The 12,925-nt window shown below is 60.3% G+C and overlaps 4 protein-coding genes and 1 non-coding gene across 5 annotated transcripts; 2 read left to right on the top strand and 3 right to left on the bottom strand.

Annotated features, from left to right (window-relative positions):
- Nucleotides 1-39: 39 nt before the first annotated feature.
- On the bottom strand, nucleotides 40-1,995 carry Mark2_0 (Serine/threonine-protein kinase MARK2; the record flags this gene model as incomplete). The annotated part of the gene is made up of 6 exons (XM_062769574.1): nucleotides 40-54; nucleotides 94-516; nucleotides 553-963; nucleotides 1,001-1,508; nucleotides 1,549-1,753; nucleotides 1,908-1,995. The coding sequence occupies 6 exons, from the start codon at nucleotides 1,993-1,995 to the stop codon at nucleotides 40-42; spliced, it is 1,650 nt and encodes a 549-aa protein (XP_062625558.1).
- Nucleotides 1,996-3,570: 1,575 nt separating this feature from the next.
- Nucleotides 3,571-5,791, top strand: SPCC417.10_4 (putative transporter). The gene is made up of 5 exons (XM_062769573.1): nucleotides 3,571-3,803; nucleotides 3,908-4,235; nucleotides 4,281-4,539; nucleotides 4,593-5,441; nucleotides 5,504-5,791. The coding sequence occupies exons 2-5, from the start codon at nucleotides 3,997-3,999 to the stop codon at nucleotides 5,687-5,689; spliced, it is 1,533 nt and encodes a 510-aa protein (XP_062625557.1). The 5' UTR covers nucleotides 3,571-3,803; nucleotides 3,908-3,996; the 3' UTR covers nucleotides 5,690-5,791.
- Nucleotides 5,792-6,045: 254 nt separating this feature from the next.
- Nucleotides 6,046-6,131, top strand: LOC62_02G003047. Its single transcript is given in 2 exon segments — nucleotides 6,046-6,082; nucleotides 6,096-6,131. It is a non-coding gene; the product is annotated as a tRNA-Ala (tRNA).
- A 238-nt stretch (nucleotides 6,132-6,369) lies between these two features.
- On the bottom strand, nucleotides 6,370-10,049 carry Abcb6 (ATP-binding cassette sub-family B member 6, mitochondrial). The gene is made up of 3 exons (XM_062769572.1): nucleotides 9,972-10,049; nucleotides 9,483-9,930; nucleotides 6,370-9,350 (listed from the first exon to the last, which is right to left on the bottom strand). Exons 2-3 carry the CDS (start codon nucleotides 9,919-9,921, stop codon nucleotides 6,397-6,399), a joined length of 3,393 nt encoding a protein of 1,130 aa, XP_062625556.1. The 5' UTR covers nucleotides 9,922-9,930; nucleotides 9,972-10,049; the 3' UTR covers nucleotides 6,370-6,396.
- A 272-nt stretch (nucleotides 10,050-10,321) lies between these two features.
- Nucleotides 10,322-12,401, bottom strand: SSO2 (Protein transport protein SSO2). The gene is made up of 6 exons (XM_062769571.1): nucleotides 12,163-12,401; nucleotides 12,030-12,049; nucleotides 11,676-11,943; nucleotides 10,882-11,405; nucleotides 10,758-10,834; nucleotides 10,322-10,706 (listed from the first exon to the last, which is right to left on the bottom strand). The coding sequence occupies exons 1-6, from the start codon at nucleotides 12,187-12,189 to the stop codon at nucleotides 10,642-10,644; spliced, it is 981 nt and encodes a 326-aa protein (XP_062625555.1). The 5' UTR covers nucleotides 12,190-12,401; the 3' UTR covers nucleotides 10,322-10,641.
- Between the last annotated feature and the right edge of the window lie 524 nt (nucleotides 12,402-12,925).

Below are 12,925 nucleotides of genomic sequence, written 5' to 3'. Positions count from 1 at the left end.
TCGTCGCGACGCGTGCCAGAGGAATGGTGACGTGAGCAGTCAGGTTGTAAGGGCCTTGGGTGTGAGCTACGAAAACCGGACCGACTAACTCACCCTCATGCCTGTCACCTTCTTCTCGTACCCGAGCTGTGGGCGACGAGCACGCCCAAACGCACTCGGACCAAGTACCTTCTTGGGCGTGAACGACGGCAGATTCTCAGCGCCAGCCGCCACAGCCCTCATCGCCTTCTGTGCCCTGGTCCTCGGCCTGGTGTTGACATTGACGTGTTGCAGGGTACTGCCGCGCAAGGCGAGCGGGGAGGCGAGCGAGTCGACCGACGACGCAGGGGTGTCAAAGTCCTGTAAGATGCTTTTCGGGGGCCAAAGCATCTGCTTGGGACCAGGAGCTGCCGGGTTCTGGGCCGCTGCCGCCGTATGGATTGGCGTCGGGGTCGCAGGTGTTGTTGACTGGGATTTTCGGCGACGTGATTGCTTCGGTGATGGACGGCGTGGTGTCTTTGGCGTCTTGGGCTTGTGCTGCGTGTTAGCTTTCACGACATGTACCTAGCTAACGATGGGTGAGAGACGGATTTCCTTCAATGCTGGTAGGTATCGGCGTCTTCGTGATGGCCCTGTTTGTGTCAGCAGTGGTTTTGTGGCTGTGGCTGGCTTACTACTCGGCGTCACTCTCAACGCCGGGACATCCTCCCACTCCATCTCGACCCGCTGCTCCCAGCCATGCAGCATCGTTGCCCACCGCTTCTCCCACGTCCGCTCCTTGTTGTACAGCTGATCCTCGATTTTCTTTCTTGTTTCACAGAGGAAGAAAGACCTTTTGAGGTAGGCGAGGAAGCAGAGGTCGTCGACGACCGTTTGTGGCACTGGGCGAACGATTTTTGAACTCAGCCTACGGGATGGGATGGGGATGGGCTGGTCATCGGCTGCACGCGTCCTTAGATAGCGGTGATCAAGGATTTGGGGAATCTGCATGTCAGTGGTTTATCATCCATTCCACACCTACAGTCCACCGCTCAGCCGGGTTGTACGCGAGCATGCCGCGCATGAGCTCACCAAACCGAGCCCTACCATCTGGCAGCCAGTCCCAGCCCGCCTCGTCGCGAATAATGGCGTTCTCCACTCGCCACGTCGCGTCGTCGTCCCTAACAGTGAAGTACGGATGCTTGATGCGCAGCAGCTTGAGGAACAATAGCGCAAGGGACCATACGTCGCTCGCGCGCGGGTCGTAGGCGCCGCCCTTGAGTTTCTCGGGAGAAGAGTACAGCGGTGTGCCGCCGGCCGAGAGCTCCATCTCGCCATCAGGCGAGAAGAGTGAGAAGCCGAAGTCGGCCAGGATGGGGTGTAATCCCTCCACAAGAATATTGGCGCGCTTGACGTCCTCGTGGGAGACACCGAGTTCATGTAGGGCTTGAAAGGTGCGGAGGAGGCGTCGGAAGAGGATAATGACGTCGCGCTCGGTGGACGGCATATCTGTGGACAGCGAATCACTGTGCAGGGAGAGGAAGACATACCTGGGAGTGAGCTGAATGTGACGACAATAATCTAACTCACGTCCATCCGTCTTCCTCGACAACGCCCTCGATGGTAACCACGCCTGGGATCTTGGCCCCGGTGAACGCCTTGAGGAGAACGACTTCCTTGTGCGCTTCGACGGCGTCGAGTGTCTGGTTCCAACTGCGCGGGCTCGCGAGCGCCGGTAGGATCTTGCAGGCGGCCTGGTGGCCCGTGACAAGGTGGGTAGCGAGGCGGACGTGGGCTGCGAAGTGGGTTGAGCGTTGTGAGCGTGCGGTGTTAAGGTATGATATGTGTGAGGGGAGAGTGAGAGAGTGAGAGGGGTGAGAAACAGGCTGCAGCGACCCCATTGAACGGTGGAGCGCAGATCAATGGTGACGACGCCGGCGATCACTCACCATATGCGCCGCGTCCTAGTGTGCGCCCCAACGCCCAGCCTCCTATACGCGTTAGCCTCCCGCGTGGAGTTTCAAGATGGTCGACCATGTCAAGAAGAATGTGGAGGAAGAAGGAGAAGAAGAAATTGAGACAAGGAGAAAGAGAGAGTGTGTGTCTCGTGTGCGTGGGTGGAAATGGACACAGGCGATGGAGAAAATGACGGTGGCAGTGTGCGTCGCCACCCGTCTTCCTCGCCTTCCTCGCCTTCCTTTCGCACCAAGGCCTGCACATCCTCTGAGACTCAGCGAATTTGGTGCGTGCCAAAAACCAATCAGTCGAGACGATCATGTCGGCAGCACTGCACCGCCAACTTGCAATCCAACTTTGTGGTTGCTGAAACGTTGACAAGTTGATCTTCTTGCCTCCAACTTGCCGGCATCGTAGACCACAGGTGCCAAGTGGTTCACAGCACGGAACATCATAACTCTCCCGAGATCTCCGTTCGAGAACGCCCGCGTCGGTTGGGACATGCTCGCTGGATGGGATTTGGGAGGGCGGTGGAATCTGTGCAGGCCGAGGCTGTGTAGCTGTGGTTGGAGTGGGAGGTGAGACGCCTACGCCCCGGCCACTCACTCTGCCGTCAGGGACCCACCATGGCCAGAGACCATCCACTCCCAGAGAACATGATTCCACTCGGAACAAGAATTCTGGAGTCGAAAGAGCGATGCCAACGATGGTTATTGGACGTGCGTTGCTGCGACAAGGATGACTGTGGCACAGCCTGCCCCCGTGACGTCGTCGATGTCAAAACACACCCGCCGTCCTCTCCAACCTCCGTCTTCGTCATACGATCCAATATCTAGAGCAGATTCTCTTGGCGGCAGAAGAGCGCACCAAAAGGCCGTGGAGCAGCGCCGTTCCCGAGCGAGCTCGGAACGGCCCGTCGTCAGAGTGTGGCACCACACCACCAATGCGATACCCACACCATCTCCCCCACCCCCACAATCAACGCCGTCTTCCGATGTCAATCACCACCATCTCCGCGCTGCTGCGCCGCAAAGTGCGTACGACCCGATGTTTTCGCGAGGCCCGGTGTGTGCCGGCGTGTGATTACTGCCATTGTTCTTGAAGAGGAGGTGCGGGGGCCGACGACATGGTCACCGTACAGGTGTTGACTGTTGCTTTCGGGCCGCCACGGCTCACCGGCCCGCCCTTGCTCCTCCTGCGGGTCCCCCGGTGTTCCGTGGACTCGGCTTTGTGCTGGACCGCGGGAAACACGGGGGCGAGACCATGTGCGCGTCGTACAATGCCCAATGTGTGTGGCCTGTGTGGCGAGGCTGGCGGCTGGTGGTGGAACCGGCAAGGGGGTACATCCGTTTCCGGTCACCTGCCCTTCGTTGTGCGCCGCTCGCTTTGCCCCGCACTGCTCGGACAATGCGCCTTGATGGATTCAGTGTGGCTTGTGTGGCCAGGGTCTCGAAGGCCACGTGCAGAGGAAATACCTGCGGGTATTTCCCGTATGGACGGCCAAAGCTCTCGGCTGCCAAGGCTTGCTCCGGATTTGGCCGCCTCTATCTCCATCGCACCCTTTGCAGTCCCCTGCCTCGAGATCCCCCACTCTATGTACCCGCTGCACGCTGCAGAAGTCGAGGATGCGCACATTAACTTCTAACCTGACCGCACAGTACACCGTCCGGGCCGGCCAGCTCCAGTGGAACCCCGAGATTCCGCAGTCGATTGGGCCGATGGCCCCTCGCCTCCCCTCATTGTCTATACTGAGTCCACCCCGTCGGCCCCTCACGGCGACCCCGGCTCTCCATTCCTCGCAACTCGCATACGCCGCGATGAACAACCGCAGCCAGTCTGCATAGTCTTGGATACTCTGGATACTCCACATACCCCTAGCGATCGGAGAGGTGAGCGCCGCGCCCCCCCCGGCCCGAGATCGATTTCCGAGCGAGCGACGGGCGGACGGGGTGTCGTCTGACGCGTGAGGCGCCTGTAGCTGACGCTCCTCCAGCGAGCGGCAAACTGGAAGGTTTAAAGATCACAGACTTGGGATCTTGGCCACCTCCATCGCCTCGACTTGCACAAGGCCACACCTGCACCATGTCGACCCCAAGCACACACGCCATCGACGACAAGCCCCAGATCGACCACGATGAGCTCAAGCAGCTCGACACGGTCGTCGACGACACCGAGGCCGCCGGCTACACCGACTCGACGCTCGTCATCTCGCCAGAGGAGAACAGGCGCCTGCGCAACAAGGCGCTGAGGCGTATTCTCCCTCTTCTCATGCTTGCATACCTTTGTCAGGCTCTCGACAAGTCGACCATTGGAACCGCTTCGTGAGTTTTGAGGTGCTTTGACCAGCCAGGTGGCTAACATTGCAGGATTATGGGCTGGATTGAGAACGTCAACACAGACACCAACCACTACGGCCTTACCTCCACGCTCCACTGGGTCGGTCTCATTGCAGGCGAGCCCCTCTGTAACCAGCTCGTCCGCTACCTCCCCCTCGGCAAGCTCATGGGCGTTGCTGTCATCCTCTGGTCAGCTCTCCTCATGGGCCTCGCCTTCTCCCTCCACATCAAGGTTGTCTTCGGTCTGCGCGTTGTCCTTGGCTTCTGCGAAGCCATTGTCGGCCCCGGTGTGAGTGGGACGCACAGAAATGGAGGCAGAGTCAAGACTAACCGTTCGCTTAGCTTCTCGCCCTCACTGTCCAGTGGTTCACGACCTCGGAGCAGCCCACAATCGGTGCTGCATGGCAGTCAATGTTGGGTGGTAACGGCATCATCTCGTCTCTTCTCGGCTACGGCTTCTACCACCTTAAGAACAAGCCTCAGGGTCTTTACGGCTGGCAGTGGATGTCGATCACGATTGCCCTCTTCTCGTTCGCCTGTGGCTTCATCATCCTCATCTTCCTCCCCGACTCGCCCACCAAGGCTCGCTGGGCCTCGGAGGAGGACAAGGTCAAGTTTGTCGAGCGTGTCCGCGGCAACAACCAGTCGCTCAAGCAGAAGGTCTTCAAGAAGGAGCAGGCATGGGAGGCCGCCAAGGACCCCTTCACCTACTGCCTCTTCCTCCTCGCCTTCTCGCAGACGCTCATCGTCGGTGGCATCAACGTGTTCGCCGGCCTTCTCCTCAACCGCGCCTTCGGCTTCTCCGTGCTCGAAAGCCAGCTTCTCGGCATCCCCGGCGCGTGTCTCGGTATCATCACCTACTACCTCATGGCCTTCTTCATCAAGCTCACCGGCGAGACGTGTCTCATGATGTGCGCGTTCGCCATCCCCAACATTATCGGCTCGATCGTCGTCCTGATCGTCACACCCTCGGGCCACACGCGCGGCGGCCTCCTCGTCGCGTGGTACATGATGCAGTTCTTCCAGGCCTGCAACCCCGCCATCTTCGCCATGCTCTCGCGCAACTCGGCTGGCCAGACCAAGCGCTCCATCACCTACGCCGTTACTTACATCGGTTGGGCGGGTGGAAACGCCATCGCGCCTCAGATCTTCCAGAAGAGGTGGGCTCCGAGGTACAAGACGTCTCTCAAGGTGAGTGGCCGGCAGCCTAGAGTCTTGATCTCGAGCTAACACCTCGTTCTGTTCGCTTCCAGATTCATTTCGGCCTCTATGCTTGGTTTATCATTGTCTGCCTCTCCACGAGGACGCTGCTCGCGCGCCGCAACAAGCAGCGCAAGGCCGCGCTCAAGGACGCCGACGGAACGGTCCGCAACGACCACAACCTCGCCTTTTCGGACCTGACCGATCTCGAGAACCCCGAGTTCATCTACTCTCTGTAGGCAGGTATTGCGCGGCGGGAGCAGGAGCGTGTAGTGGTAGGACAGTGTGTGCAGTGGTAGTGAAGTGTGTGCAGCCGTGCGGAAGGGAAGAAGGATGCAGCGAAATTGTGTTTCGAAACGTGCCACACTGGCACCAGGATTGGCGTGCTGATCATTTCGCAATCCTTGTGGTGCTATCAAAGGCCCGCGTAGCCGGCGAGCATGCATGGGAGATATCATTATCGCCAGCGAGGTGTGTGCAAGACGGTACAGTGCTGGATAAGGTGGTGGCGCGGCAACTGGCATGACATTCTCGAGCCCACACTCGCCTTCGCGCCTCATCAGCCCTCCTCTGGCGCCCCAGGCACGACACTCGCGGGCGTGTAGCTCAGTTGGTAGAGCGTGTCATTAGCACTGTTCCACCTAGTTGACAAGGTCTTTGGTTCGATTCCTAACTCGTCCAGTGTTCGTTTTTGGCTGCGGTGACGGTGACGGTGGCTGGAGCATAGGGCAAGGGGGAAGGTGCGAGCCGCAGGGGTGCGGGGTGCGGGGTGCGGGGTGCGGGGTGCGAGGTGCCGCGGGCTTGACCGGCGGCATCTCTCGGCAGCCTCAGTGCCCAGCATGCTGTACACGCAGCAGCCTCAGTCCTGTACATGCCTGTATACCCGCAGCCTCTACATATCGCCTGCCCCCCACCCCCCTGTGAACCAATAAAACATGCATCACATCTAGAAAATCGACGACTTGCGGTTCCTCTTCTTGACCTCCTTGTCGTCCTTGTCCTCGGGGGGAGGAGTCGCGTCGCGCTGGCCCTCGAGCGAGCCTCTGCTGCTGCCGCCGTTACTCGTCGAGCGGGCCATACCGGGTGTGACGACCTTGCTCTGGTCCGAGATGCGGCGTACAAAGCCCTTGATGCTCGACAGGCGCTTGCGGCGGCTGCCCTTGCCCTCGGTGGGTTCATGCGTGCCCTCCTCTGGGCCAGAGCGCTGCGACAGGGACCGCTGGATAGTGGTCAAGGAGCCAGCAGTGGCGGTCGCAAAGTCAATCGAACGGCGCCGGCCACCCGATTTGCTCGACGAGCGCGACATGTCCGCTGCCGACGTGTCGTAGCCCTCTGCCTCTCCAGGGAAGGAAACGGCCGGGCGCTTGGCTGCCGGCGTCGACGTGCCCGTTTCTGGCGACGACTCGGGCTCTGCGGCTTCAAGGCGCAGTCCGGGCTCAAACACGACCTGGGCATAGGACACCCCAGGAATGACAACGCTGTCACTGGGGACGACTGGCGCGGGCTCAGGGGCCTCTGCAGGCTCCACCGGCTCTGCCGGCTCCGGTTCCGCCTCGGAGTGCTCGTTGACAGTGCTGGGAGGGCTGGCGCGGTGGATGTGGACCTGCTCGGCGGCAGCGTCCACCTCCTTCTCAAGGGCCTCGGCAACACCCTCGCGGCCCTTCTCAACAGCGTCGACCACCGGCGCCGTGATGGCCGAAGGCTCTCCAGCACCAGACAGCATCTCGGCCTCGGTGAAGATCTGCTTCTTCCACATGACGGCAAACTGGCCGTTGAGGTCGATGAGGTCGTGATATGTGCCATGCTCAAGCACTCGGCCGTCCTTCATGACGACAATCTGGTCCGAGTTGATGATGGTCGATAAGCGGTGTGCGATTGACAGACTTGAGCGGTTCTTGGCGAGCTCGGCGAGTGCCTTCTGGATTTCACGCTCAGTCTCCGTGTCGAGTGCAGAAGTCGCCTCGTCAAGAACGAGGATAGCGGGCGACTTGAGGAACATGCGGGCGAGGCTGACACGCTGCTTCTCGCCGCCAGAGAGTCGCACTCCACGTTCACCGACAATCGTGGAGTAGTCTTCTGGGAAGGTGAGGATACGGTCGTGGAGCTTGGCCGCCTTGGCCGCCGTGATGATCTCGTTGTCGGTAGCTCCCTCCTTGCCGTAAGCAATGTTGGCGCCGATCGTGTCGTTCCAGAGCACGCTGTCCTGGGGGACAATGCCGATGGCGCGGCGCAAACTGAGCTGGGTAACCTGTGAAATGTCCTGTCCGTCAATGAGAATGCGACCCGAGTTGATGTCGTAGAAGCGGTACAGGAGGCGGAGGATGGTCGACTTGCCGGAACCCGACTCGCCAACCAGCGCCATGCTCTCGCCCTTGTCAATCTTGAACGATACGCCGCGGAGAGCAGGGGTAGTCCCGTCGTACGAAAAGTGCACGTCCTCGAACTCGATGACACCGTCGGTGACCACGAGATCCTTGGCTCCAGGCTTGTCCCTGATCTCCGTGGGCTGTGCCAGGAGGCTGAACAGCTTCTCCGCGTCGGTCGAGTTCTGGTTGAGCTGGCGGTAGAGAGTGCCAAGGCGATCAAGCGGCGAGTACAGCTGTTGAAGGTATGCGATGAAGGTGACAAACTCTCCTGGCTGCGATTCGCCGGCCAGGATGCGCTGGGACATGATAATGGAACCGGCAAGTACGCCCAAGGACATGAGGAAGCTCTGGCAGAGGTTGAGCAGGTTGAAGCTGACGAGGACCTTGGACTCGGTCTCCTGGTACGCGAGGATAGCACCGCGGAAGCGCTCGGACTCGCGCCTCTCAGCAGTAAAGTACTTGACGCTCTCCCAGTTGGTCAAGACGTCGGAGGCAATGCCGCGCGTCTTGATATCACGGTCGATCATCTGACGGCGAAGCTTGGTGCGGTAGCTAGTGAACACGATCGAGAAGGTGACGTAGCAGAACATGACGAAGCCGAGGAGTGTGCCGAGAGTCTTGTCGATGAAGAAGTAAAAGTACAGGAACGCGAGAACAATGTCAACGATTGTCGGGGCGGCCGAGAAGAGGAGAATCTGGAGAAGGTTGTTGATTGCCGATCCGCGGTCGATAATCTTGAGCACCTCGCCAGTGTTGCGCTTTGTGTGGAACGCCAGCGAGAGGTCGAGGAGGTGGTTGAAGAGCAGGAGCTGCATCTCGCGGTCGGCGTACTGCTGGACGGGAACCCAGAGGAGGTTTTGGAAGAAGCCGAGGAAGCCACCGCCCTGGATAGCGCGGAGGCCGACATACCCAGCGAGGTAAGGCCAGGGGGACGGCGGAGGCGGTGCCGACGGGTCCTTGGAACGCCCGCTTGGCGAGTTGGCGATGAGGGCAGTGACGAGCTGGCCGAGCATGTTGGGAACGGCAATGTTGACGAGGCGGCCACAGATGAGGATGAAGACGCAGAGGAGGCAGCAGACCTGGAGCTTCCAGCTCGTAGAGGGCCACAGGTACGGCCTGAGCTTCCAGAGTCGAGTCCAGAAAGCTTTCCACGAGATGCCTTGAATCTCGTCCTTCTTCACACCGAGCTTTTTCGGGATCACGACCTGCTTCTGCACGCCGGAGGGCGATGTCGCCCCGCCGCCCGCCGCGGCACCGCCAATCGTCGGCGTGCCGAGCGCGGTCTGCGGCGCGATGGACGGGTCACGACTTGCCGAGGTGCCTCCGCCATTGATGCCCGCCTCGGCGTCGCCAAACGTGCCGTACACGCCCAGACCCGTCGTCGGCGTAACAGGAGGCAGCAAGCCCGTGCGCTCGTCTGCGGCCTCAAAGCGGATGATAGGGTTGAGGACGAGCGCCACAAGCACGGGGAGCAGGAGGAGGCGCAGGGCCGACGGAGGGAGGAGCAGGATGTTGAAGATTCGCTGGGCGGGTTCTGCGAGCAGGTGTGAGCACTGGCCCCGCGCCACCAGGAGTGCGGCAGATGGGCAGGGAGTGGGTTGCCGCAGCCAGCTGCTGCAGATTTGCCATTCCGCCCGCACCGCAGCGTGCCTCTAGAGCAACTCACCACTGTGGACCTCGGCAATGACAGTCAGGACGAGGTTTGGGATCTCGAGCCCGAAGGCCAAGACCGCGAGGAGGACGATGGCCTTGTCGCCCCAGCGTGTGCGCCACTCTGCGACGATGGCCGTGAGGAAGTAGATTGTGAGGCCGCCGATGGCGTGCGCGGCCGAGGTGTAGATGTACCATGAGGAATGGGAGACGCCGCGCGCGTTCGCAGTCAGCAGGTCGGCAGAGAGGACGACGGCTTCGGCGGCAGCGGTGGCCGCGAGCGCGAGGAGGACGAGGAGGATCCAGCCGCGGCGCGGCGTGACCGTCTTTATTGTGACGGCTCTGATGCCCTCTGGTTCTGGTGGTGCGGCTTTGGGTGCAGGCAGGAGGGAGAGGACGGGGAGGGAGAGGACCGCGGGGGTTATGAGGTGGATTAGTTCGAGGGCGGTGGGCATGGTGGGTGGCTTGGGTGGGTAAGCGTTGCGACGGGGACACGAAGACGTACCTTTGCCGCTGTGCGGTGCCAGTTGAGAGTAGGGAGAGAGAGTGTATGGGTCGGGAGGGAGGTGTTTGGTTAGTTGTGCGCAGTAGTTGTAGTAGGAAGACGAAGAAAGTGGTTAGAGCGGGGACGGCCTTTGTTGGATCGACGGTCCATTGTTGGCTGGACGCGCGTTGCGTCATAGCGGCAGGCAGCGACAACGGCGGCAACCAACGGACACCTGACATACCTGACAACCACCAACCTGCACCTGCCTGCACCTGACACTGCCGCCGCCACTCGGTCCGCCAAACTCACGGCGTTCACATCTCCTGCAAACACGAAACATCCATCGGACTGTCGGCCACGACGAATAACACCGAACGCTGGATATCTGCATGGGATATGGTTGCGACGAGCCCGTCGTCTACAGACATCAAACCAGACACACTAGAACTGGCATGTCACCCGTACACGGTATGGAAACGCACGCCAGTGGAGTACAAAAAGCTCCACTGTAAATTAGGGCACCGTAGAGGTAGACCATGGTGGAACATAAAGTGACAGAGCAGGGGGGGAAAAGGGGTTGGGGGTATCTGTAGAATACGTTTATGACTCGACGGGGAGGGACCGCCAGTCAGAGACTTAGGGGGAAGAGAGTAGACACGACGAGTGCGCGCGACTAATGCAGTGCCGTTTACTTCTTGACACCCTGCCAGATTCCAATGCCGATAGCGACACCGACAATGATGAGGATAATGACTGATGGGCGCGTCAGTCGTGCTCCACAGCGAGGACAGATGGACCACTTACGGATGATCCAGAAGCAGATCCACTTCTTCCTCCGTGCGGCGATGGCCTTCTTGATACCGGAATCAAGCTCAGTGTTACTGCAGTCGTTAGCGCGGAACCGTGACCAGTCAGCCGCAGAACTTACCCCCGCTGGATGTCTTCGTGGACATTGCGTGTGGTGTCCTCGACCTGAGTGATGGCCTCGTCCTGCTGCTCGACCAGCATCGACATCTCGCTGAACATCTGGGCGAGCTCGGACATGGTCTTCTCAATCTTCTGCAGCTCGACGTGACGCTCCTGGACCTCGCGGTAAGCGCCGCGGGCTGCACCGTAGCGGTTGGTGTTGAGAAGGGCCTGCGAGAAGACCTGGGTGTCACCACTGTCGACAATGGACTGAATCTCGGCTTCGGAGGCGTCGGGCTTGACAATCTTGAACTGACGCGCGGCGCGGTCCCGAGTCTTTTGACGGTATTCCCGCTCGATCTGCTGGTGGTCGTTGAGAGCGCGGGTGAAACGCGTCTTGGCAGCGTCCGCCTGCGCCTTTGCGTTCTTGTCTCCCTTGATGTTCTTGAACAGGCCCTTGATGGCCGTCTTGGCCTCCTCACGGAGCTTCTTGGCATCGTCGCTGAGCTGGTCGGCGTACGCAACAGCGTTCGGGTCGGTCGAGTTCTGGGCGTGTCAGTGGGTGGACCGGAAGGGTAAAGATAGGGCAGTCCCAAGTGCCAGCGCTAGCAAGGGCTCAAGAGGTGTATCTCCGTCACGCCGCTCGCCACCATCGCATTGAGTCACGCGGCCAACGTTTCCACAGTGTCGGCCGCGTTGACATGGAGATGACGACGACGACGGCCACCGTGTCGGTCCCACCACCTGGGATGCGTGGGCCATCACCGATGGCCGACGGCGGCGCCGAAAAAAAAGAACGCCAACTGCTCAACTCACCAGACTGGCCAGCTGGGCCTGCTTGACAGCCTGGATCTTCTGCTCGAGCTCGGTGAGGATAGAGTTGGTAGCGCTCAGCTGGTCCCAGAAGCTGCCTCCGGCGCCGTTACCCTTGGGTGTGTTGAGGCCATAACCAGGAGTGCTGACGGCGTAGCTGCCAGGGGTGTATCCTCCTCCTTGCTGGGGAGGGGTGTAAGGGGCTTCGGGCACCTGGGCGTAGGGGTTGCCAGTCTGGGCGGGATAGCCGGTGGAGGGTGCGTTGTAGTCTCTGCGGGCGGTGTTAGCGCCTTCTGACGCGAAGGATGGTGCGCAAGCGCCATTATAGGCTCGAGCGCTGTCGTCTCTTGTACGCACCCATACGACTGGTTGACGCCCTGCGGAAGAACACGTTAGCTGGGTGTTCGCCCGTCACAACAAGGTAAGGAGAATGTTGTCGTGGATGGATGGATGCGGATGGCGGGAACGCGTCTAGGACGGGAACACTTACGGCCTGCTGCAACCTGTTACGAGCCATGACTGGGGGAGCCTAGTGGGCGATTTGATGGAGGAGGAGGAAGAGGGGAAGAAGAGGAGGAGCGTGAGTGAGGAATGAAGAAGAGTTTGAATCGACCAAGAGATCTATCGCGCGGTTGCAAAGGGGGGGGCGGTGGTGGTTGCGAAAGACAACGCGGTGCTGTTGGCGTAGGGCGGGCTGAGAGTGGCTGCAACGGCGGCGGCGGGAGGTGGGTGGGTGGGTGGGTGGGTGGGTGAGGGGGGGGCACGCGGCGGGCCAGAGGGTGACACGAGCCAGGGGTATGGGAGTGGGATGGGATGCCGGTTCAACCAGATGCGATTGTTTGCTCTGATTAAAAAAAAAAGTCGAGACTGCTGCTTCTTGTCGTCGATGCGCGATCAACAAGTAAGAAAGACGACGACGACGGGGGGGGGGGGAGAGAGGCGAGGGAAGGAGTGTGGGGTGGGCAGTGGTGATGATGTGCTGCGTAGGTGGTTGGGTCACTCGTGGGCTGTACCGCGTAGCGCACCCTCGCCTCTGCCAGCCAGTGAAACAGGCGGCAGTCACTTTGTAATACACCCATTAGGAATCATTTGTATTGGCGTCGTATTACGAGGCCTCACATTCCTACTTCAACTTTTTTCATTCAGGTGACCCACCGAGGCGGCGGAAGCAAACGTGACAAGGCGGTGAGTACGTAGTCAGGCCGCGACCCGCGTAGACACTTGTGGCGTGCGGCGCTCAAGCTGTACATGCC

Source organism: Vanrija pseudolonga, chromosome 2 (assembly GCF_020906515.1).
Source record: "Vanrija pseudolonga chromosome 2, complete sequence".
Lineage (NCBI taxonomy): Eukaryota > Fungi > Basidiomycota > Tremellomycetes > Trichosporonales > Trichosporonaceae > Vanrija > Vanrija pseudolonga.
The sequence above is the reverse complement of the archived record's forward strand: the minus strand, read 5'-3'. Positions and strand labels throughout refer to the sequence as shown.